This window comes from Falco peregrinus, chromosome 1 (genome assembly GCF_023634155.1).
Source record: "Falco peregrinus isolate bFalPer1 chromosome 1, bFalPer1.pri, whole genome shotgun sequence".
Classification (NCBI taxonomy): Eukaryota; Metazoa; Chordata; class Aves; order Falconiformes; family Falconidae; genus Falco; species Falco peregrinus.
In genome coordinates this window covers 43,688,286-43,713,858 of record NC_073721.1, presented here as the reverse complement: position 1 = coordinate 43,713,858, position 25,573 = coordinate 43,688,286, and the positions used below count along the sequence as shown (strand labels likewise).

Below are 25,573 nucleotides of genomic sequence, written 5' to 3'. Positions count from 1 at the left end.
GAGCTAAATGTTTATATTAGGCTTATATTATTTCTATATTGCATATAAAAATGATTCCTCATTTTACAGATGCACAGAATTTATGTAATTATGGTTTTGCATAAATATGTAACAGTTTGCTAATTCCTTCTTTCTATTTTTTTTTTTTTTTTTTTTAGTTTATTTCAATGCTAATACCATGATCCAGTGCTGTGGTGTGAATCCTATTTTGTGTGCTCTCGTGGATAGGATGAAACCTTCTTTTTAACTACTGTTTTAATACTCATATGCAAAGTGGATAACTTATTTATCCATCATTGAAACATCCCCAGTCTAATTTTGTCTTTAATTCAATAGACAAATCCCCACTGGCTCCAGCAGCAGTTGGATCAAGCTCAGGGCTGCTCAGAAAGCAATGAGTGTTTACAGGGAACTTGAAGTTCCTTAAATGAACTGTGTCATAAACTTGCAGGTAACAGTCACTGACGTGGAGAGATGAGAGCAGAAGTGTCCAAGGCTGGACACAGTGAAGCACAGGGCTGGTTTCTCAAATGCTGCACAACTATCGACCATCAGTAAAGCTGTTACTGTTTGGTGAGGCTCGATACCCTGCCAGGGTGTCAGTGCTGTGCCATCTCTGCAGTGGGTATAGATGTAAGCAGCAACACACCGAGTTGCATGATTTTCATCAGCACATACTTTAACTTTCAAATATCCAAGAGTTGCACTTATTGCAGAACTGTGCACAAATCAAGCACGAACATAGGTAACACTGTTGGGCTCACAGGAAAAAGGCACCCAACCGAAAATTAATCCCACCAAAAAGAGGCAGGAATATTCTGAGAACCTGATGGAACTAAAATTTGCCTTTTGGGCAGCCAACTTCCATTTCAGTACCTCCTTCTCTGCCCTGTGTTACTGCCTTGGTTGTACTGATCACTTCATATTTCCTTTTGTCTTGCAGGGAACTGAGTGACAGGACTACATACACATACCAGGTTGTCATTGTTTCCGGGACGGAAGAAAGCGAGCCTTCCCCCGCGCTTGTGTATATCTCTGGAAGTGGATACTGTGGAGACGGGATTATCCAAATGTAAGTCTGGAGTGAGCAAACAGATAAATCTGGTCACATGTACACGGCCAGAACCTGAGACTAGAAAGGAATTGATGACCTCGGATGTCTTCTTAGTTTAGGCCGGCTCTCATCTGTAGATAATGACTCATGTGCTTGATGATTACCAGGATGATGACATTTAATTGGAACTTAGACCCTGCTATCCTGGCACCAGTAGATACAGACAGAGATAAGATAATGGAGTCCAGACAGCAGGATCGATACAAAAGTACGCTATATGCTGTTTATGCTGTTTGTTAGTGTATCTGTATCTTTATACATGTATATGACATTTCCTATGAGGAGCTGAAGTAAGTGCTGGAAAAATTCTCACAGCCTTTGATGCTCTCCTCACACGTGAAGTCCCATGTGTCTGGCAGCTGGTGGACAGGGTAAAACCCTGCCACATGTTGGGCCAGGTTCTTGGTGCAGCCTCTCATTTGACTGACCACTGGAGCTGGGATGTATTTGGAGGTGATAGATTTGGCCTCTGAAGGAGAGTGCTGGGAACTGCATGTTCTCAATCAGCAGCTCCCTCTCGCCAGCTGCCAGTCCCCAGATCCCCTGAAAACATAAAACAATTGTTCATGACTATTGTTAAGGTTTATTCTTTTACTATGTTGGTCCTTAAGGCTACCTGCTTCAAAGCTTCCTGGCATTAGGTAATGTAATTATTTAAACTATGAAAGTAACAACAAGCAAGTGTTTAATTCAGCCAGTATTATTTGCTTGAAATAATGCTGACCGGCAATCGTGTAGTACAGCTCTGTCAAATGATATACCTGGCAGCAAGGATTTGCAGGATGAGGCCCAACAGGCAGGGAAATCAAAGAGAACAATCAAATTACATGAATCCAGGGCAGTGTTGGAGAGAGAGGTGGAGAAAGACAGATTAATTTTGCTTTCCATAACTTTTCTCCTACTGTTATGTTTGCACATTCCTCAAACATCACTTGTGGCTTTGCAGCAAGCACTGAACAATAGCTGAGCTGCCTCAGGAGCAAGCAGGAACCAGGCTGTGTCACAGCTTGGTTGGTTGTGGCCCCACTGGCAGCTGCGGTAGCCCCTTTCTCATCTGGTTCACACTCTTCTCCCCACATGCTGCTGCAACCATGCGGGTGGGCACAAGGCAGGAAGGACCCCATCCCCGACACCGACTGCCCTCCTCCAAGTGCTGTCACCTGGAATAGCCCAGCACCCAGCTTTATGCCTCGTTATTCCCATGCTGGGGTCACAGGCTGGCCCTTCCAGATTTAATACAAAGAGTTTCAGAGATTCCTGTTCTCTTTTTCCCCACCTGCTGAGTTGCAGCCACATGAGCTATGAAGGAAGTTGCTCACATCCTCATCAGAGAACAGCAAGTGGTATCCACATGTGCAGGAGAGAAGTGGCCAGGCAGGCCTGTGAATGAGGAATGATGAAAGTCAGGGCTGGAGGAGAAAGGGAGAGGTATTTTAAGGGTCGGCACACAAAGCCGCTCTACTGGATTTCAGGGCTTTGGGGTTCTGCAGGGGGGGTGCAGCAATCGTCGGGGATGATGCCATTTGCCATCTAACTCCTTTTTGCATGTGTGTGCCCTGCCTACAGAGACTTGGGGGAAGAATGCGATGATATGAATAAGATCAATGGTGATGGCTGCTCCCTATTCTGCCTGCAGGAGTTATCCTTTAATTGCATTGGTAAGTCTGGCTCAGAGCCCTTCCACTCATGGTGGGCAACAACTCTATGCAGAGTGCAAGGAAAAAATAAACAGTATTTTCAGCATTTCTAGCTGAAGAATTGTCATGGAAGAGAGAAAAAACGGTGGAATTTGTAGGTTTGAAAGGCGAACATATCTTCCCAGCTTCTGGTCATTTGGATGGGAAATTGGTTCTGCTGGCTTTGAAACAGCCCAGGACTTAAGGCTAAGTCAGCCATTGTGGGACTGATCCAAAGCCCATTGAAGTCAGTGGGTGGTTTTCCAGGGCCTTCAATAGGCTTTAGATCTGGCTACGTGAGAAGACATGAACTGATTTTTTCTGGTAAACAGGAGGAGGAGCGAAAGGGGAAGGGACTGAGACCAGAAGCAAGTCCAGCTGAGGTCACACCTCCTTTGAGTTGCAAATCAATATCTGAGGATCAAAGGTCTAGCTAATCCCCTTTTTCAGAGGTGAAAACTACTTAATCAGATTTCATTTGCAAGCCTGGTTTGCTCTGATTAGCAAAACCTGTAAGCACAATGGCCGGAAGATGCTCGAGCTATCAGGGATAGCAGGGCTGCAGTTGTGAGCTTTACATATTTATTAAACTCTCTAGGAATGCTGGGGGCAGAGAAGGGAAATGGAGACCCATTTACACCGCACCTTCGGTGGGGCAGCCCTGTGCTGCAGGAGGGATTGTGTTTCCCAGCCAGGGCTCAACGAGGTCTGGGGAAGGAGGAAACACGCAGAGCTTCTGAAACCAAAGTTAAGGTTTATAAAGGGCTTTTCTCAAGGCATTTTATGAGATTCCTTATCTGGACTGACCAAGCAAATACCTGTCTAGTGATCCCATGCCTTCAGCTCAGGGCATCAGTTCTAAGCAGATAATATAATGTTGGCAAGACTGAAATTTGCTCTTTTTGGCAATCTGATGATTAAATCTTCTGCCTGGAACAACATATGAAGGACCTCACAGGCATCGTGTTTCCCTTGGGTGGTAAGCTGGGGGCTGCTTGTCTCGTAATAACGGCTACATTTTTACTTCGGCATCCCACACCGGCAGACTTGAGGCCCAATTCGGTGATGTACTTATTTACATATGTAAATAGCTCTATTGAAATCTGGGCATATTTATGGTCACCGTTAATTGTGACTATTGGTGGTCTGGAAGTTACGTTTGTGTTTCAAATAACTTGCTGCATTCAAGCCTCAAGCACTGAAAGATATTAGTCATAATATTTTGATAGCGAGATAAACACTTGCACAAATGTTTTGGGCTCTCCGAAGTCAGGCACAGTGCGAGGCTGGTTCCAGCAAGGGTTCAGGTTGGAGCTGAATGGTTACATCTGTATCACCCTGTTCAGCAGCAGGTCTGAGTTCCTTGCTCCAGGGCTGTACTTGGACCACATCTCAGTGTTAACGCTGAGATGTGACCCAGGTTATCCCCTTCTCCCCTGTGTATGTTGGTTCTCAAGGCAACTGGGTTGTGTGGGCTGGGGAGGAGCAGCACCGTGTTCCAGGGGAGTCCATGTGCTGGGGCAGGAGCGGGGTGTCCCAAGCCTTGGGCATACAGTGGTGTCCTGCAGCTCAGCGCCGCAGCCTGCTTTATACCTATGTACATCTTCATCTCCAGGACCTGCAATAGGGGTGGTTAAGAATGTGGAAAAAACCTGTCTGACAGCAATATGATTAGAAAATGAAGCAACTAAACCAGACACACAGATTTTTTCTACATCATTACAGAGGCAGCGATTTTTCAGATTTGCTTGTGTGGAAAAGGAAAGGGGAATTCCAGAGGTAAAAAGCTGTGTGTTTGTCGTGGGTTTGTTGTGGTTTTGCACTGATTGCAAAAGCAAATGAAATCAAATTGTGTGTTTAATACTGAATATGAGGACTCAGGTGAATCACACCAGCTGAATCAATGGAAAGGTGTCTGGACACAGACCTTACAAATGTTTCGTTGTGTGACTTTACAAGTGCATGTGTGTGGTGATGGCCTCAGCATGCAAGTAGGGTCTGTGAGGGTAGACCAGCTGCTATTGCTTTTGGGCAAACACTGCCTTCATCCAGTCCCTGGGAAAGGTTCAGGGAAAAATTCAGGACCTGCAGAACAGGTCCTATTGGCTTTTACAGCTGCTGGGTGACCATGGATGAGGACATCAAGAGCTAGGGAGAAACTGCTGGCTCATCTTTCAGACAGATGAACAATGCTGATTTGTATTCTGCTTTAACATAACAAGCATTAAAATCTCACCAGAAAACATAAAGGTGTTGAGGAAGCAAGTGGCAGTACATATTGCATAATAAATAATTAAAAAGAGCAGAAATTCAGCTAAACAAAAGTCATCTTTGAGACTGGCGGGGTGTTTTCTTGGAAAATACAGAAAGCTTGGGTCCCTGTTTGAGGAGCACAGAAAAATAAGTGTAATTTATTTCCGTGTTTACAAGGCTAACACATGTTATAATCCTGTAGGACAACAAGTAATTATTTCAGACAGTGTTATTTTTGCAGTGATGTTCTTGTTGCATTATGTAGCTCTTTAGAGCCCCGGGAATCACTCCCCTTCACCAAAGAATTCACTGAGCCTCAAACACATGTTCAGAGGCTTTGCTGAATTGGGGGCCTCAGGGTTTGATCTTGCAAATGCTTCCTTCCAGGCATGTTTCTGAACTACCACAAGGCATTCTTCAGACTTCAGCAAATCTAACCACAACAGTGAATGCAATGCTTGTCACAGATTGTCTGCAGGATTGGGTCCCACACGGCTGAGAATAATCACTCAACATTCTGTTTGCAAAGGCAGGGCTGAAGGGGTATGGTCGGGGGCGGTCCATAGCAGGACGTTTGATAGCAAAGCCCAAGTGGATTTCTTCTTTCCAAAGCAGAGACCATGCAAGTCACCTCACTTGGTAGAAAATAAATACAATGGAGCCCGCAAACACCATCAAGCTTTAGATTTAGAGCCATGAATCAGAACAGTTTGGGTTTGAAGGAGTCTCTGGAGACCTCTGGCCCAAGGACAGCCAACTTCAAAGTCAGATCCAGCTTCAAAGTTGGAGCATGTTGCTCAGGGCCACGTCCAGCTGCATTCTGGAGATCTCCAAGGATGGAGGCAGCCTTCTTGCAGGTGTCCCTATGCCTCTCTTGGTCCCTTTGCCTTTTAGGATCGTGAAGTTTATGTTTGGTTTTTTTTTCAATTGGTCCAACTTTCCTTTGAATAAATGGCACAAGGCTCTCAAGACACTTTGCACTAGTGCCTGTAATAAAATTAGACTCCCTCCTCCCCCCCTCGGTTTTGTTTTCCCTCCTCCTTTCCTCTCTAATCAGATAACAGTGGATCAATCTGCTCTGCCACGGGAGGAGGGGCACGGGGGATGGAAGGAGGGAGGCAGGGAAGGAAACTGTGTGGTCTTACTGTCAGGCTGTCCTGGCCTTCTCTGAACACAAAGCCGAGTAACAGAAAACAGATAAGATTAATAGCGTTTTCTTCCTGCAACATGCTGAAGAGTGACAGTGAGATTAATTAATTAATTAATTAAAGCATCTGGCAGTACTCCTTTTTTAAGTTCTGCAGTACACTCACCCTTCCCCATCCTGAAATCTATCATCTCTTCTTCCCCGCTCCCCGCCCCCCCACCCCCCCACCCCCCCGCCTTTGTGTAACAGATTTTGCACATTTTATCTGCTCCGCACAGAATTTGGTTCCACGGGGAAAGTTTTACTTTGCCTTTCGATTTGTAAGAGACAAGCAAATCACCGTCATGTCCGCTGTGACTGATGCAGCCCTCTCCTACCTCTTGGCTGCTTTGCTTTCACCTTGCTTTTGATTACTCCTGGGATAACCGATTTTTGCGATTACTGTGGATCTCAGCCAAGTTCAAGCCGATGCGTCCTGTGTAAAACAGGCCTTGGTTGTAAGAGTTATGATTTACAGTTGTGGGAACTCAAAGCTTTTTAGCACTTGATCCATTCCCACTGGACTGTTGAGAAATGGGTGTCTAACAGGCAGCTGAGCACCTTGTCCTTGGTGTGCACTCTCCCACACACCAACATTGTACACATGCATCTAGATATATGTGTGGATGCTGAAAAAGAGTGCTGCTTTCATTTGCATTCCTTTTGTTGAGTGTGATGTGCATTATGCATTGATTTAGCTCACCAGTGCTGAAGAAAGAGAAGGATATAATAAAAAAGATGCGGAGATCAATAAAAAAGAAGGGAGGGGGAGAGAAAGTAATATGAAAAGAGATGAGTAAAGGCTGATAGACACATTGAAACACAGCTGGGAAGTAGCTTCAGAACTTCTATCTACCCTTAAGTTTGCCTGGTAATTTATGGGGTTTTCAGTTGCGTCTTATTGGTGTTATTATTGCTACACTTTATCTCCTTTGCTTATAAGGGACTCTTTGCTAAAACCTTTTTACAGCAAAGCAGGGCAGAGCTTCTGCCAACTTCCACATGTGAGCAGTCCCCCTGAAGAATGCGAATGTTTCAGGTTAGACATATGTCTCCATGGTTTGTTGGATCAGGGCCTCAGGGATGTAAAATACAAAGAAAAGGCACAGAGTAGAGGAAAAGAGAAAAACATATTTAGCTCTTGAATTTACCACCGATTTCTGGCATGCTTGAAGCATAGTCGCCAGTGGTTGTTCAGAGGAAAGTATGATTTTAATTTGACAATGATCCTGAAACACCTTTCCTTTCACTCCTGCTTGGCCTCAAATTTTTTTTTTTGCTACCTTACAAATCTGGATCTGTCAGAGGCCTCTCCCTCCAGCTGTGAGCCTTACCTTTGTGGGAGCTCTATCCTTTACCTCTCCCATTATCCATAAATTAAGCATAGCACTTTCCCCTAATCTTATTGTTTGGTGGGCTGCATTGCATTCAGGGAAATGATTAATATTCATGAGCTTGCTATCTCTGTTTGGTGCATAATCCTCTAGGGAAATTGCAGTGTTAAATGAGTGACACAAACCTAATTTTATATGTCTTTTCTTTCCTTTCTTTCTTTTTCCTTTTTTTCCCCTTTTTGACAGAGAAGTAATGTGCTTAAAATAAATTGATGGATGACCATCCATATTCATTGTGGGCATGCTTTGAGAGCACTGCCGCACTCCCATCCTCTCCCCCTCCCTCCCTCATACCCCTGCACAGGAACACGGCTTTGACTGCCGAAACCGTGGCCCCACACAGCAGCTAATGGTGATTTTGCCTTCTTTCACCAAGATTAAATAGGCCTTGGCTGACCCTGCTGAGGGCTTTCAGTAGAACAACAGCATGGGAGAAACCCAGCCACCTTGCAAGAGAAACTCAGCATCTCACAGGGCATCAATAAGACTAAAGCCTTGACCAAGGAGCTTGGGAAAGAGCATTGCTGTCAATAAAGAAACTGAGGTTCTATAGAAGAATTTCATAGCAAACAGCAATGAATTTACTGACCAGGGCTATTCAGATGATGTTTGTGTGAATCCTTCAGCTTAAGGCAAATTCTTTGAAGCTGACTGTTTCCTGCATCTCATGGGAGTGTGGCTACATGTTCTAAAATGTCCAAGCACTCATTTGACAAGTTAGTAATCACAGCATTGTCATAAAGTCTCCTAAAGTGATTTTCAGACTGTTGTCATTAATAGTGCAATCTTAGCAGGGCCAGCTGAGCCACAGAGCAGAGAGAGCAGGCATCTCAGGCAGCAAAATACAAAGGACAGATGTTTTTTTGTGGGGGAGAATGTGGGCTGCAGTGGTATTTGCCTGCATTTTTCCCTAGGCCAGTGACTCCAGCCCAGCTCAATCCAGCTTTGGTTTTTAGGACACAGCTACAACCAGAGCCCGACAGAAGAATTTCTCCTTTGCTTGTTGCATGCCTCACGCATTACTGTCCATGGATCAGAGAGGCTTCCACGGCTGGTTGTACTTCCCTCCTTAGAGCATCCTCCGTGACTCAACGGCAACTTGCTGTGCTTACAGGGAGATGCTGAGCACAAGACCTGCCTTTGCAGTAACATCCAGTCACACACACAGACAAGCAGTCTGTTTGCCTCGATGAATGGCACCACTGCGTTTTTTCTCTTGGGCTCCTTCCCAGCCTCCCAGGCAAGTGGGCCAGGCGTGGAGGAGGGCCACGCTGGCCAGCCTTCTCGTGGTCGTGGCGCTTGCTGCCTTGTGTGATAGAAGCCTCAAGATTTTCAGTCAAACAGGCCACACTGGCTCCTGTTGGCTAGCCACAGAGCAGATAATGTCTTACTACCACTGCCAGAGATGGAAATATCCTTTCGCTTAAGTGACAAAGGCTCGTGTTCTTGGAGGTGAAATATCAAATTTTAGTGCCGGGCTCTACAAGGGAGTTGTAATTGTATCTGTCTGCAGCGCGCAGATCAATTGCATAATTATTGTGCTCCAACCGCTATATCATACCGATGAGCCGAGTCATGCCAGACAAAGGACAAGCCCAGGAATGTATTTCCACAAAGCAGCTGAATTACCAGGGAGCCACGATCCGCAGATGCATTATGCCTGCCTGCTCGGTTCAGGAGATGCTCAGACACAATTGTCATATTGTACAGAAAAAGCCTCCTGCGAGGCCCCTGGATGCACCACAGTAGATTGCAACACCCACATCGCCTTCATTTCCAAGGTGTCTGGTTTATTTCATTGAAGAAAAATGTCACATTTTATTGATATGCAACTTTATTCGGAAAGGCCTGCCCAAGCTCTGTGTAATGGTTTTCCTTTTTTCAAATCAGAACATCCAGGAAGGAATATAACTCTCGAATATTTTACTGTAGCAGGAAATATCTCTGTTTCTGGCTTATTCAATATTAAAGAAGAGATTAGCAGATATCCTGGAAGCAGGCCATGCTATTCACTCTCTTCCCACTGAAGCCAAAGGTGAAACTCCCATAGAAATAAATGGAGCAGGTTCTGCGATCACTCAGCAGCCGGCTTCATGTGATCTTCAGTGGAATTATTTCTCCTTTTGTGACAGAAACCTCTGGATACGTTTCTTCTCCTCTGTGAACATAAACACCAGCGCTGAAGATGCCGATCAAGTGACACGGTGGTAAAATCCTGCTTCTGCAGAAACTGCTGACACCGGCGAGCCTGTGATGTGGCCCTTGCTGTGTCTAAAAAGGCCTGCACACCTCTGCACAGACCCTTCAGGGGTTAAAATGTGAAGCTCGCTCTGTTCCAAGAATTTGTTACTCTGAAACAATGCTACTGCATTTTTGTGTGTGTGTCTGTGTGTCCCTTTTTTTTTTTTTTTTTTTTTTTTCGGACAAATAGTTATGTGGCATGAGGCTTGTTATAGTTGGAAACAGCCCTAAGTAAACAGCTGAGCTTAAAAATACTCCTTTTTTTTGTCTGGCCTTTTTAAAAAAATAGTAGTTATTGCACAAAAGAAGACTATGCTGATGCCAATCACTGCGCTCCAGCGGAAAACAGGAAGCCGCCCCGAGTGTCTGTCCCCAGCCCTTTGACTATACGGCTTGGACATTAAAAGCCTTGTCAGAGGATGTGCCCTGTGCTATGAATTGGATCTCTTTATCTTTTTTTTTTTTTTTTTTTTTTTTTTTTTAATGAGGTGGAAGGCTGCCTATCACAGATAAGTGTATATCCTGCATGTCTGCTTCCTGATCTGTGCCAGACTTCACTCATTTTGTGGGCGACGTGCTAGCCTTGCTTTGAACAGGTACCTGTGCTGGGGGGTTACCTGCTGAGCCACAGTGGGTCTGACTGGCATTCCCGGGCACTCCCTAAATTCTCTGCCTTACCTTGTGCATCCTTTCATTTCTGAACCCCGGAGGAGGGGGGTGTGTTTCAATACAGAAGGCTGCCTTTTGCACAGTGCTCGGGCAGCTTAAAAGGCAAGGAGAAGTGGAGTTTGCATCATTTTCTGGTGCGACACACAAGACCCCCAAGATCATTCTTGATCCTGAAGCCCAGCTGCACCAGTAAGCAGGCCAGGTCTTGCCAGTCTGTCTCTCTCAGATATCCCCCTTCTCCAGGCTGATGGCTGCCACAGAGGTTCCCAGGTGTCACAGAAGTCTTTGCTGAACCACAGACGGCCTTTTCCCAAAGCAAGGGCAAGAGAAGGACTTTGGTTTGGCCCCAATGATTTTGTGCCTTCGGTAAGAACTTTGTCAGGGAAAAGGAGCTCTGGCTGCCTGAATGAACACACATTCCCCGAGTTCAGATCAGGATCCTTCAGCATCTGTTGTCAGTCCCCAAGAGACATTGTCTCCTGCTGCCAGGTGCTACGCCTGCAGACATTTTACTGTTCTAGATTTAAGCTGGTTTTCCAGGCAACCGTTTTTTAATTTTTTGAAGTCAGTTTTCCTTGAGGACAAACCAGATTTCCGTCATGTTCCTTCCTCTATCTCTCCTTCAAATCAGATTCAGCCTTGAAGTGAGAAGTCCACAGTGTTGATGAGCATCGTCCATGACGCAGGGCATACGTGACCAATACATCACCATGTCCTTCACCAGCTCTTGGGAACCTACAGACCTCTGTGGAGACAAGAATTTTCTTGTATTACCAAGGCCCTGGGTACTTTTCGTGTCGCAGTAGTTGAGAAAAGAACAGAAAAGACATTTTGCACCATTATGGAAATAAAGATGTTAGCTACTGCTCCCTAGAAATATACCATTCCTGACACTGCCCTCCCCAGCTTTGAGTCTGTAGGACTCTATGGATTTAACTGAGCTGTGTTCACACCACTGTGGAAAGGGAAGCAGCCTGTTAGTTTTTATTCTGTGAGGGCAATCGTAGGAAGAAACAATCTGGTCGTTCTTCACTTTGCTTATGAAAATGTAAAGCCCAGCATGCAACCTATCTAGCATCCAGGACCACAGTGAGGATCAGGAGTCAGAGCTGGTGCTCTATCCCTGTGGAGGGAAGAGCCTCTACTGCTTGTGGGCAGCACACCCAGTGATGCACCACATGCAGCTGTGGTCAGTTGATGCCCTCATCACTCTGCTCACCGATACCTGGGAAGGATTTAAAGAAGCACACACACACACCCCCACACCCCCACACCCCGCCCTTTGCCATCGCTCAGAGGTATGGACCTCCTGGGCAGGAAAGGTCTTCCCTCTTCTCACCAGCGCTCCCCTCAAAGACTGACACTGCACGCTTTGGGATGGCATGTCAATAGTGGGACTTACAGATCTTCCTTAAAAGAAATCTAGAGCTGCAAAGCCACTTTCCCCCATCATTTCCCAAAGCACACAAAGCAAGCGGGTTCCTGATCTCTCGAGGGCCCGGCTGTGGTGGAGGGCAGGGCACAGCGGTGCTCCAGGACCAGCACAGCTGAAGGGCTTGTGACAGTGCAGTTCAGTAAGACTTTGTTAATCATTTAGGCAGTCTCCATTTAATTCAGACATCTCAGTCTCTCCATTCGGTTCCTCCCTCGGGTTTTGCAGACTCCGAGAAGACAGATTTATTGGGGTCTTAAGCATAATCAGGAACAAATTAGCCTCTGTTAGGATCACACACTGGCCTGGATCACAGCTATTCAAGGGCTGCCTTCCCATCCATGTGAATATGAATTAAGTCATCGGACTGGAGTAGGTCTTGAGTATTCTTTTATCCCAAACACATGATCTTATCAGAAGCCCATTACGTTTATCATCGCATTAGGAGGGAACATTTGGAGCCAGTGCAGGAGTACGTTGCTATATAAATGTTGTGCTTACTTCAGTGCCTGTTGTGGAAATAAGTCAGAGCTTCAGGAAGGCCAGGGAAACACTGGCTGAACGCATGTGCCTAAAATTAGGCTGTGAGCTTCTGGGTATGTGTTTGAATCAGTGGGGTGGCTGCTTTGGGGATGTGTAAAGAGAGTGTACGTGTGTTTGTGTCAATGCTTCTGTCAGCGTGGGTGTGGAGCAGGAGGTGCTTGGGTGCCGGTGTCTCACTGTAAGTGTGTATCTGACTGCATATGTTTATCAGCTGAAGGTTAAGTCGTTTTAATATGGTAGGTATTTTCTTTTTTTTTTTTTTTCTTTCCTTTTTTACAGAAATAAGCCCCTTTTCATAAAATGGCCAAGAATCTCTTTTCCCAAAAATACATATTTTCATATGTTTGGGATTTGTTTTTGAGGATTTCGATTGCTGACCACAGTCTTTCCAGAGCTGAATATTTCTCAGTGATTTCTGCTGAGACTCTCACTCAAACTGGGACATAGTGCTCTGAGGAGGGTGAGCTGATAGCTTTATCCTACTGCTCCTGGGTCCACCTGGCCTACGCTTTGCTACGTCTCTGCAGAGAGAGGAGCAGAACAAGAGATGCAGAAGGATAAGGTGAGGGAACTGAGAGTTTGCCTCCATGGCTGTCACAGTGACATCCCAGCTCTGCCCCTTCCGTGAGCTGGCCAGACACAGAGCGTGTGTCTCCCAGGGGTGCATGAGCCATGGTGTAGCACTGTGCCAGCAATAATAAGCTGTGCAGAGAAACAAGGTATGTTACAGGGATGTCCAGACTGAGGTGTCAGGGCACGTATGGTTCATGAGCTGTTCAAGCACACATTCCTAGCTGGGCCAATATCAGATGAGAAGTAACAGAGCCCTGCTGGCATTAAGGCTATTGGGCAATCCAGCTGTGGGAGGAGGCAAGGCAGCTGGGCTGCTGGGGCCAGCACTGCTGGGTTGCCTTAGGGCCCATCTGCACATCCACCCGAGCCCCCTCCCACCGTGGGCTAATGGGGCACCCCAGGGAGCCATTGTCATCTTTTGCCTGTGAAGCACTCTCCCGAAAGCTCCTCCTCTGAGCTCTTCGAGGTGTGTGGTATATGTTTGGTGGCTCCCAGCCATATGAAGATTTTAAGATGTGACATGTAGGGTCAAGAAGTTTGGCCACCCCAGAAATATTCACTCTGACGCAGGGCTGCACTCCTACAGCTGAACGGCTTCCAGCTTAAGCTGGCTCCTTTTCGCCCGCTCGGAGCACTAGCCCAGCAGATACAGTTCCCCACACTCACCCACGTACACAAGTTGTCCTCAGGGGTTGCGATGAAATGAAACCATAATGATATTGTTCCCTGATAGACTTCTCCATTCTTTCAAACTCACCGTCTCTCAAGGACCTGGAATTTTGCATGGGAGATTGGGAGGAAGGGAGGGAAAAAGGAGTGAAAGTCATTAAATAATTGAATTGCAATAAACTGATTTTTTCTGGCTCATGATGGTATTTCACTGTGTAAACTAGGAGGAAAAATAAACAGGGGATTTAGTAGTTTGGAAGTAGCTCAAAATTGAGCAGCCGTTGGATTTTCTGACACCTAGCTTGAGATAGTACAATGCTACCAACAGGACTCTCCTTAGGGATCGTTTCCATCAGTCCAGCTAGCAGCTCTGGCTAATTTCCTACCGTTTTTTCAGCGGGCTTATTTGCCAGACAAAAATACAACAGGCTGTCAGAACTGAATACCTCTGGGGACTGGCAATGATAATACAATACAAAATAGGATACCAACAGGTCAAAGGTTTCCATTTCACAGAGTACTCTAATGACTGAAAGTCATTATTGCTATGCAGTCTGTTTGAAAAGAGTAGATGGATCGCAGTTCAGTTTTTAATGGGCCAGTGTTACAGAAACAACCTCAAAAATTTGGCATCTTTGTTGGCAGTCTCATTAGAGAAGCCACAGAATAAATGGACAAGGGTAATAAAGTCTCCTGCTGCTTTTGATCCTTTCAGGTCAAATCTGAGTCATGTTGGTTGAAGCCATGTGTGTATGTGGCAAGCTTACCCTCACACTATGTATACTGTATCTGCTCTCTGGATAAACAGATCTGTTTGGCCCTTTGGTCACTACAACTGTGAACTTGGCAGTTTTCACCATCCCTAAATTCACAGTTGCTGCTGTTGTTGTTTTGCAGATACCTTTTAAAAACAAAAAGGGAAACAGTGTAGACCAGACCCTCTGTTGGCGGTTTTCCATCCAAGTTGGTGGAATTATGCCAACACCCACATTGTCTCTCTATGTATAATTTTCTATCTCTGCTTTCTTCTGTCTCCATCCTTTTAAATGGAGATAGATGAAAATAAGCAGAAACCCCCCTTACATTAGGAAAAAACTTGAGGGAATCACCCAATACAGAACTCAACTATTGTTGCTTGGCATTTTTAAAATCACCTTGCTGTTACTTAGAAGGGAGCAATGCTTTCACTTCCCAATGACCTGGTCCAGCAGATACACGACCACTGATGAATCAGGTCCTAGCAACTTGATTGCAGCCATGTGTAGCCAGTCTTTTGTGATTTCTTTTCTCTGCTTTCTTCTGGCAGATGAACCCAGCAGGTGCTATTTCCACGATGGTGATGGAGTATGTGAGGAATTTGAGCAAATGACCAGCATCAAAGACTGTGGTGTTTATACTCCCAAAGGCTTCCTCGACCAGTGGGCTTCCAATGTCTCAGTCTCACATCACAGTGACCAGCAGTGTCCAGGATGGGTGGTCATTGGTCAGCCGGCAGCAACCCAGGTAAGGAAAGCATACTCCCTTTCTTGTCCTGGAAAGTGAAATCCAGCAAGGAGCAACATTCATGAGTGTAGGTAGACAGTGCATAGCTAGACAGTCAGCTTTCATTTGTGATGTTGCCCCTGCCTGTTAACTTGCTGCTTCACCGAGGAAGGCCCCTGAGAGAAGTTTCCCTTTTTCTGAGCCTGATTAGCAGTGATGAGTTGAAATTCAGCTCCAGTCATCCAGCTAAAATCTGGCTGAAGTTGTGGCCGGCTCAGTTCCATAGGCTGTGTAGGAGTCACCTCGACTAACTAGCATCACCTAAAAGAGCAGACAGACTCTGCAAGCTAGCACAGGGTACTATCTCATGGCGATGAGTTCTGAAGGCTAATGCCGAATAATACAAAAGAATGTTCTTTCTTTTTTAATAGTTTTGTGTTTTCTGTCTCCCAGTTTCATAAAAGCACCCTATTGTTCTATTCTGAGAAAGGTCCCGTCCATTCCCAAAGCCATTCATTAGCTTCAACCCCCTTCTTACATGTCTCCTTTGTAACATAAATAGCTTCAGTTACCATAACTTTACCTTTTGTCTCCCTCAGAGAATTAGATCCAAATGAGTTCAAAAAGACATTAGATAAACGCCTGGAAAACAGAGCTGTACACGATGCAGATGCAACAGTCCAGATGCAACTTGACTCAGGAAAGCCCACATTGCTTATTATTGGTGGTTTAGAGGGTACAGCAGGGAAAAAAGCATCATAAGTAAGAGCTGCTTTGTATATTCCTCCTTCAGCATCCATTGCTGTCACTGGCTAGAGACAGAGCAGTAGATTAGGTGGACTTCTGGTTTGACGCAGCAAAGTTGTTCCTACAGTCGAATTATCTGGGGGATGTCTTGAGTAGGCAGTGCAGGGAGGAATGCCGTGTCACAGATATGACAAGCAGATTTTGCCGTGAATAGTAAACGCTAAGCATTTCCAGTTGGCTTGCAAGGGAAAACATCTTTATGCAAGAGACTTGGCCTCGTTCACATTGCACAAGTCTGTAACAAATTAATGACCAGGTCAGTTTTAAATGCACAAAGCGTGGTTAGCTGGCATAGTACCAAGACAGAATCCTGAGCCCAGTATTGCCTTTTTGTCATGGTCTCATTTATTATTTTGCGCCGTAAAAGGAACTTTCCCCTGGACCCCTACCAGTGCCTTCATAATTTCTTTCTCATTCGAGCTCCCTGTATCGTAGTACAGCCCAAAGCCCACTGTCTGCATTTCAGGTGCTGCTTTATGTGTACATCCCCCAGCACTCTGTCCCTGTGCAGCCACTATGGAGAGCTGCCCTGATTTTCTCCTAATGCACTGGTGGAAACACAGCCATGCCGTGCAGTAGGTAACATATGGTCCTGCAGTGGAAAAAACACCACCACGCGCACACACAACAGAAAGCCCTGCTGTGTAGCCACAACTCAGGCATGTTTGTTGTACCCAGATGAGATGAAGTTGTCACAGCCTTGTAAAAAAAGAAAAAAAAAAAAAAAAAAAAAAGGAAAAGGCAAAAAAAAGCTGTTGTATTTATAGGGAGAGCACTAGCATATCACACACTAGCAGAGTGAATGGGAACATGCCTCCTGTTATTGCCTGGCCCCTGGGGAGATAACAGTGTGCTATTTACTTCTAGCAAAAGGAATTTTTGCTTTAGCTCAGCTGGTCCTATTACACCAGTTTGAGTGCATGGGGTTCATTGACCTTTTTAATTGTATATGTTGAGAAAGTCTTTGTTTTCCCCAGGAACAAGACAGCCTCATCAGCTTGTGAAAGCACCTGACTTGTCACTCCGGAGAGGTTAGGTGGGGCAGCAGGTCATCAGTCTGTTAGCTAGCAGAGATGAAAATTAACCTAAGTTCTTCTCTAATCACTGCATGTAATGATCAGTGGTGTGTAAACATGTTTGGCTTCATTATCTGCACAAGCATTGAACCTTAGGGAGTTTTTGTATTGATGAAAGGAGCACCTTTCCTCACCCAGATATCTTTCAGAGTGGGTTGTGTGCTTGCTGGGCTTGTGCAAACTTTTCATGTTGTTGCTGGGTAGTTTCCTGATTAATCAGAGTGGTATTTGTGTTGGCTTCTCATCAAGAATGCCATGAAAGATATGTTTGAGTGCAGTGCACAGCAATATACAGCATACATAAACTGCCGGTTTGTAGCCATCCCCATTTCTCATAATTGCCCTGGTGCTCTCAAGGTGCTTTAAAGCATTTTAAGCCTGTCCTTCATGATTTAAAATGTTTCTCATCCTTACTAACACCCGTTTCTCTGCATGACTCTCATAGTTTTGCCTAGGCTGTTTCTAGGAGCAGCATCATGGGTTGGTTTCTTACTGTGGTGCTTCTCAGCAGCATCTGCTTGCGCGCACTTGTTTTCTGTTGGAAGATCGTTTCTGAGCACAAGCAGGAGAACACTTCCTTATTATTGTAGGGTTGCTTTTGCAAACTGACCACCCCACACCTGTTTGCCCAGTTAACCTAAGACATTGCCCCTTTCTGCAGAGTTGGTTGTTCCTTAGAAGTAGAGAAGAAGCCGCCGGTGCTTGCTTACTATTTTGAGAGGGATCTTACCTGCCAGTGCCTTACTTGGTATGAGGCTGCTCAACAGCAACATACTAAGGGAGGGGGGGAAAAAAAGTTCACAGTATAAGATTTGTTTTGAACAACAAAATGCTTACAAAAAATGACACAGTCTTGGCAAAGAGATACACATTTGAAAAATGGAAAGGTCAAACAGCCCACCCCCACACCCACACCCCTTTAAACAATCCCTCCTTCTGCAGAAGCAAGGCTGATAGACAGCCACTTCTACTTTCCTGGCAGCCACTCTTCAGTGCTGATTAAGAAATATTCTCGGTACTGACAGCATCATATTTAGAGCCAAAGAGGACCAGTCAGCAACATTGCACCAGCACAGAAATGCAAGCACTGATGCAGGGTATTTTTACAGTTTGACTTCTAATCTGGCATCCTCCGCAGATCTTGAAGCAGATGCAGCTCCGTACCTGTTGTCAGCTGCAGGAGGAATTCAGCAATAAGGGCTTTGCACACTCTTGGGCTGCTCTTTTCCCTACCGCTCTTGCTGTGAGTTTGTAAACAGCCTCTCCTTGCCATCCACTGTGTGTGAAATATTATCAGTGCTGATGTACTGGTTGTGTGGGGTTTTCTACAGCACTGTTTATTTCTCAGGGCCTTTCTTGTGCTAAAGATTATTGATGCTAGCATTAAGTCATCAGCTAGTGTATGCTGGCAAAGACTACAAACAGGCAGTAGCACTGGGCAGATTTATACTAGCTGAAGGACAGATCTGGTAGGCATAAACAGACAGACAAAGGGTGCTTCAGCCGATCTGTTTTGTGAATAGCTGTGATTTTTTTCTGTATTGGAAGTCCCCAGGGACTTATTTCTCTGACTGGTTTGTACTTAGCTAGGGTCAACCTTCTCGTTACCAGCCGGAGGGGGTAGGGCACGGCCTCCTGGCACCAAGGTAGGCACACCTGGGCTTGACAAGACATGAATTCAAAAAGCCAACTCATGGCCTTCCCAGACAAGCCCTGTTGTATTGTCACTGGTGAAGTTGTGTCAGTGAGGAGTGCTAAGCAGGAACGTGCAGGTTACTGTAAAAGTTTGCCTGTCTTGTAGGGTTCAAGAAACCAGGGTCTTGCAACAGCCTTAGCCAGCTCAGTCGCCATGCCTCATTGCACACCAACTTTGTTCTGCCACAGTTTACACTCGGTGGGCGCATTAGCTCATATGTTAGTCCCTCCTATGGTAAGTTGTACTGAGCAGGAAGGATTTAGGTATTTTGAAGTGTGTTTTCTATATAGATGTGCCTTTGGAGGAGGCTTCTCACAGGACGGTTTCATAAGGGTTGCTCCATGGCTTGGGTGAGAGGAGCAGAGGCAGGTGTGTGCAGACCAGCCACAGGCGGCTGGAGATGCCATTTCTCCTTTCTTGCCAGTAGCACTCCTGCTTCTGGAGAACCCATTCATCTGCAGTTTCCCTTTGGGCCTTTATTATAGTGATAAGGGACTAAGGAATTTTTAGGTGGCTTATTGCTGACTTCGTTACTCCTGTCCCAGCAATGTGTGCTCAAGACATGGGAAGTTGGTGTGTGCATTGCTCATGTAGAGGGCCAGTCCCCCAGGAATTATGTCTTTCATGCACTTCCTCCCAGTTGTGCAGAAATTGTTTAGGCCAAGTAACCACTTATATATATAAAAGAGGGGTTTTTTTCCTCCCTACGCTATTGTTTGAGTTTGCTTTGCCCCTGTATGGAAAAAGCCACACAGCTCAGGCACAGTTAACCAAACGGGGACTCTTTCCTGAGGCTGCTGGGCACAGACAGATCCTGGGATTCGTTTTCTTTCCCGGACTGATGAACACACCCTGTTCTCCTCTGGGTACCCCACAGGGGCTGCTATGGAGTAAGATGTTGTGGAAGAGGATTCTTATTACATCTTTCCCACAAACAGGCCCCCTCCTGCCCCTATTACAGTTCCCACAGTTGCACTCATCCAGACCCACTGCAACAAACTTATTCTTCCACCAGCAGCAGGAAGATGTCTAGAATTGCAGTATGTCTGAAATTGCCCACAAAAGGAGAACACAGGAGGACAAAAATATTCTGAATGCTAGGAAAAATAACATGGTAGAGCGAGGGCTCCAAGTCTGGTAAAAAAATACCATAAGAAAATTAACGAGAAAGATGATGAAGTTTTCTGCCACACAGTTTTATTCTGTCTAATAAATACAACACTGAAGATAATTCCCCAAAGAACCAGCAAAGCCAGCAAATAGAGTAATCTTGAACAGGAGTGGGAAGAGAGGAAACCTGCAACTTTTAATGGAGAAGCCATTCCTTTCCTTTGGGGTGCTCTTGCTGAGAAGAGGGAGGGTGTCTGTCTGTCGACTCTGCAAGTGGCTCTTTTTGAACTTCCCAATTCACAGCCAAGTCCTGTTGCTTTTCAACGGTAAGAGTTTTGCTGTGGTTGGAGGGATAAAAAAATCTCCATTTTTAATAAGATGATTTGCTTTGCAAATGTCTTTGTTATTTATAGCCAGGCCAGGCTTTGAACCACTAATCTCTGGAGGATGAGGGCAGAATCTCACTAAGAAAAACCATTAATGGAGGAACCATGAGTGATCAGAGACCAGTTCTGGAAAAAGATGAACTAGACAATGTGCACAGGCTGTTGCAAGAGGAATGTAGGTTTGCTGTACACATCTGAGCTCCTTTCCAGTACTGGCTGATCCACCAAAAAGCTTCAGCTTAGCTTACAGTGTCTCCAAGTCTAAAGTTAGTTCAAGGGGGTCCAAAGCTTTGTCTTTATTTCAGCCTTCCCCCAGATACTTCAGACCAGTCAATTTGGTCTTTTGCCTGAAGGCTGGAGAGTTACATCACGAGCCTGGCCCTGACCATCAGGCAAATTCAAGCTGGAATGCTCCTCCCTTGGCTTAAATGATGATATTTTACTTTTTTTTTTCAATGTGCAGGGGTTAATTAAGCCTTATCACAGCCACACTGCTCACTTTCTATTCCATTTAATAGAGGTGGAAACCAGAGCACAGAAAGGTAAAGCTACTGTTTGAGGATTAAACCTCAGTATCCTTCAGAGATGTTGCAGGCATTGGGCATTATTGAGCCTAGCCCCACCACCACCACCCAGGACGAGGAAGTTCAGGATGTCTTGAAAGGGAGATGTTCCTATCTTGGATAAAAAGAAAATTGTTCAGGGCCTGCTGAGAGTTGCTGTTGGGGAGCAGAGACCTGCAAGGGGTTTGTGGTCATTTTAGCTCTGTCAGCCACCTCATGTCTTCCCATTTGTGAATTAATCAGTCTTTATCTTAGCACAGTTTGGCTGTTCATTCCCAGTACAAAAAGACTAGAAAACTGTCCACCCAACTCCTCACTTTAATGGCTAGAAACCTTGTTTCCAACTTGTCTTGCTGGGAAAGCTGGATTTTGCAACCTCTCTGCTAAAGGCACTCTACTGGTCCCTCCTTACATGTTTTCATGGCTGCTTTGCCTCGTTGGAGTAGGTGGTCCACGCGAGGGGTCCACATCAAGGTGAGGAATGCTACAAAGATGTGTGCTAACATCAGTGCCATGGCTCCTGCTCAGGAGTCATCTCAGTATTCTGGGGAGGTCTCTAAAGCAAAATAAAATGAGAGATGGGATGTCTAGGTAGGCTGACTTGGAAAAGGCTCAGTTGCGGAGAGATGGCTGAGAAAGAGCATTTACCCTTAAAGTCAGTTGAGAGCTGGCTGGAGAAGAGGGGATGCTGCCCATCACCTGGCTGCCTTCTCCCTGCTAGGACAGACAGTGATTCCCTCCCTCTCACCCCTCCATCCCTACGTCTTCTAGTGTTCCCCTGCTCCTGGCAGTAGGAAACCAGCAGACCCCATGGCTGATGTCGTAGCCTCTGGCTGATTTTTGTAAGGGGAGGACAGAGAGAACACAATGAGATGTCAGAGGAGATTCCAAGAAATTTTGCCAAACACTCAAGGGATATTTTTTTTTTCTTTCCACTCCCCCCCCCCCCCCCCCTTAGTTTTGAGAATAATTTTTCAAGAGCACATATGCAAGTCATCTAAGGGAAACAGAACAGTGAGTACCAGGGGCTGGTACACTGTGTTCCCTTTGTGTACTGTAGAGAAAATAGATAAAAGAAACAAAGGATGATGCAGAGAGCAAAGCAGCCATCAGTACTCTCAGAGAGGTTCAATCTGACCTTTTCAGAGATGAAGGTCAAACCAAAAATCCTCAGGTGCTGGAAACTGGTCCTGTCTTCCTAGGACCAGGAGACATTTACCACTAATGAAATGAGAGCAGAATTCCATGCTGTTTGTTGTTGCTAGAAGCAAGAAGAAAGGCAAGAAAAGAATATTGTCTTGGATAATAATGAGGATTATGTGCTTCTTTAGGAAGTAACTTACCATTTTATGATCATATCTACTGTACACCCAGCCACCCACCCAGATTACATGCAGTAATAGAAAACAGCTTGGACCCCCCCCAAGCATCAGCGAGCTGGAAAGCCGGACCCCACAACCGCGGCGGTGCTCGTTAGCATGCACTCTTCTGAAAGGAGACCCCCCTCCTCGGCCCTTGCCCCTCAACCTGCCAGTCTCTCTGTCTGCTGTTGCTGCTCACAAGCCTTTAGATGCAGAGCATGTCCAGCCGTAAGCGTGGGATAGCTCTCCTGCATCCCATCCGGGTTGTTTGTCTTGGGTCCCTCTCCATTCAGAGCAGAATGATTTTGCATAAATGCATCGACACGTCTGCTTTGTTCATGCATGAAGGGTTCTCGGCATTTCTCATCCTGCCCCCACCCCAGCCATCTTCTCCCTACCCCCCTGGCATGTAGCTTCACCAGCTTTTGCATGATTTCCCTGTGCAACAGCAAATAAACCTGCCTGAAGCATTACCAGTCGATCAAGTGCAGTTAAAAATATCCAGCTGATTATTTTGGATAAAATTAAAACAAGTGATCGGAAGGAGGGGATGGAAAAGGGTTGCAAGAGTGAAGCTGTAGTGGCCTTTTACTATGTAATTTCATTTCATGTTCTTCACAAGAAAACATGTAAAATATGTAAACAGAGCTCTCCAGGATTGCAATGTAGCTACATAGCCACAGATAGACAGGCAGGCAGGGTGCTATTCTTCAGCAGAACGGAATGCCATCCCCAAAACCACACGATCATTTCTTTAAGCTGAAAGTAAACTTTCTCATGCCAGGAGTGGAGAATTTGTTTTTTTTTATTTTAAATGAAGGATTGTCTGCTCTACTTATTCCAAGTACCGTAGGCATTTTAGCCCACATTGTCACAAGAGACCTCATATTTTGAATGCCAATGAATTTTAGGGTGTTCATCTTGAGATGTCTCTAAAAGGCATGGTTTTTGGTGGATGGATGGGGAGGATACCCAGTACTGTCCACAGGTCTCTCGAGTCAATCCCTCTGTCCCTACCTGCAAATAAGTATCTGCTTTAAAAGGAAAAAAAATTAAAAACCAAACAAAAACCCCACAAACCAAACAACAAAACTGAGGACCATTTGGATAAACTCCTGAGCGGCTGTAAATCTCTCCTGAATCATGCTGCCTTAGTTGGAGCTGTAACTGTTGAGGTACCCCAAATCCGTGCTCATTTTTGGAAATACTGCCTGCAAAGTTAGAGGATTGCTGTTTCCTCTGAGGTAATTTTGGTGGTAAGTCTGATAAGAAGACATGATTCACGCGTCTGGTAAGCGGGCCCAGCTCCCCCTGCTACCAGCAGGAGCCTCCCCCGGGCCTGGGTTTCCACCGTAGCCTCAGGGTCTGGCTGCAAACTGCAATTCGTGCCAGGAAATGGTTATTTGCATGTTCAGTGCTATTATCTGCCTGCGCATGTACCTACCCACTGGGAGAAGCCCTCACTTCAGGAGAACATCAAGTTCTGCTTAGCCATTTTGGTCATTGGGCCAAAATCCTTACACTTGGCACTTTGGCCAGAGGATCTTATTTTCCCATTTTTTGGTAATTAACCCTTGCATCATTGCTCTCAGAGAAGACAAGTCTCTTTTCAGGGAGAAGCTGAAGCACAGGGTAGAGATGACCTTCCCTCCACCTTTCTCCAGCCAAATACCTTTCAAAAACCTGCTCTTCCAGCGGAGCAGATCTGTTCCTGGTGCACAGCACTGTGCACTCAGGCCCTTCCCGGCTGGAAAGAAAAGGCGCACTGTGTGGAAATGTAACTGTTTCCCAGGGTCTGTTTCTGGTGGGAAAGACTGAGCCTCAGCAGTTGTGAGTTCCTCCATCCCATCCTCCTGGAGCCTGCTCCTGGAGGGCAGTGAGGCTGAAGGAGCCATGAGCTTCCTCTTATAGATGATCTTCATACTTGAATCCCCCAGTAACTTCTTTTGGGAGCAGGTGGGAGTTTCTGTGAGCTCCCCTGCTAACCTGGGGCTTCACGAATGAAATGCTCCAAGTGGTCTTTTGGCTTAATTTGTTGGAGGTCGAGGTTTATCAGAGCAACAAGGGCTGTTCTGAGGTTAGAGGGAAGTGACAGGCTTCCCCAGACACTTGCAACCAAACCTTGACTTGGGTGGAGATGAGCATGGGCTGGAGGAAGCAACTGGCTGCTGTTCTGTGGACTTTCTCTGGCTGGTCAACTCCTTCAGAGGAATTAGTTTGCATGACAGTGGTTTCGTCACTGCAGCTTCAGTGGGAAAAGCCCGGTGAAGCAGGGGGGGACCTTCTGATTTGCATGGCACAAGCCGTGCCTTCAGGTATTAAGAAAAAGAAGCTACAAGGTTTAACCTTCACACACGCTGGTGTAGGGCCAGGTGGTTGGATAGGGCACCGAAAGGCTTCACCTCCCGAGGTGTAACTGCAGGCAGCTCCCCAGATGGCACATGGTAGCTCCACTCCCCCCGCTGCACTCCCTGGGAGCCCTGCTACAGCCTTCCCTCTTGCTGTTAAATTCAGGGCCTCTTCCCAATGTATCATCTCCCTGGATGTATCCAATTAGGGCCTGTTGACAGCCCAGAGCAGACTTATACCCTTAGGATTAGAGGCATGTGTATGTCTTCATATAGGGAAGGACAACAACTGGGTGGCTGGCTGGCTCGCTGGGAGTGCGGTGTGGGAAGCCGAGCAGCTTGGAGAGGGAAAAGGAGCCAGGGAGAGAGAGATTTGCACCCCCAGTTATCCTTGCATGTGGAAACACTGTGTGATGAGGGTTGCGTGTGGTTTACACAGCATGTTTACATGGTCCATAACCCTAAACAAAGCTGAAAAGCATGACTTTAACTCTGGAAATAAAAGTGCTGGAAACCCCTGTTTTTCTGCACATGAGAAAGTTTTGTTCTTTAAACACACAGATGTTTTTAAATGAAAAATCACTCTTTTGACCTTTCCTGAATGTGATCATGTGGTCAGAGCTGACATTAACCACTGCACGGCTGTTTGCTTCAGCCGCAGGCAAAGCTTAGCGAGCAATCTTCAGAGCTCGTGGTAGCACCTGTGTTGTTTCATCTCTCTTGGAAGCTGCTCCTGTGCCCCGTGTGGACTCGGGGTGGTTCAGGGGACGTGGGGTTAGGTAGGGGGCTAGTTAGGGTCTACTCCTACCATGCTGGAAAAAAAACCCACATTGTTGTTTTTTCCTGCTTTTAGCTGGAAATGTGTAGCTTAATATTCCCCACCAGTTTGTCTCTCTTCCTATCAAAAATGTTGCCCAAGTATTTCTAAGCAACCCTGTCCACCTCAGCCAGTGTGTTATCCTGATGGAGCTCTTCATCGAGCTGAAGTTCTTTA

The 25,573-nt window shown here is 45.8% G+C and overlaps 1 protein-coding gene across 1 annotated transcript in view; it reads left to right on the top strand.

Annotated features, from left to right (window-relative positions):
- Positions 1 to 25,573, top strand: part of PAPPA (pappalysin 1) — a 184,459-nt gene that overhangs the window by 91,612 nt on the left and 67,274 nt on the right. Inside the window, exons 8-10 of the mRNA XM_005231279.3 lie at positions 944 to 1,072; positions 2,681 to 2,772; positions 15,057 to 15,253. Coding sequence (XP_005231336.1) covers positions 944 to 1,072; positions 2,681 to 2,772; positions 15,057 to 15,253 — 418 coding nt within the window. The remainder of the gene's footprint in view (positions 1 to 943; positions 1,073 to 2,680; positions 2,773 to 15,056; positions 15,254 to 25,573) is intronic.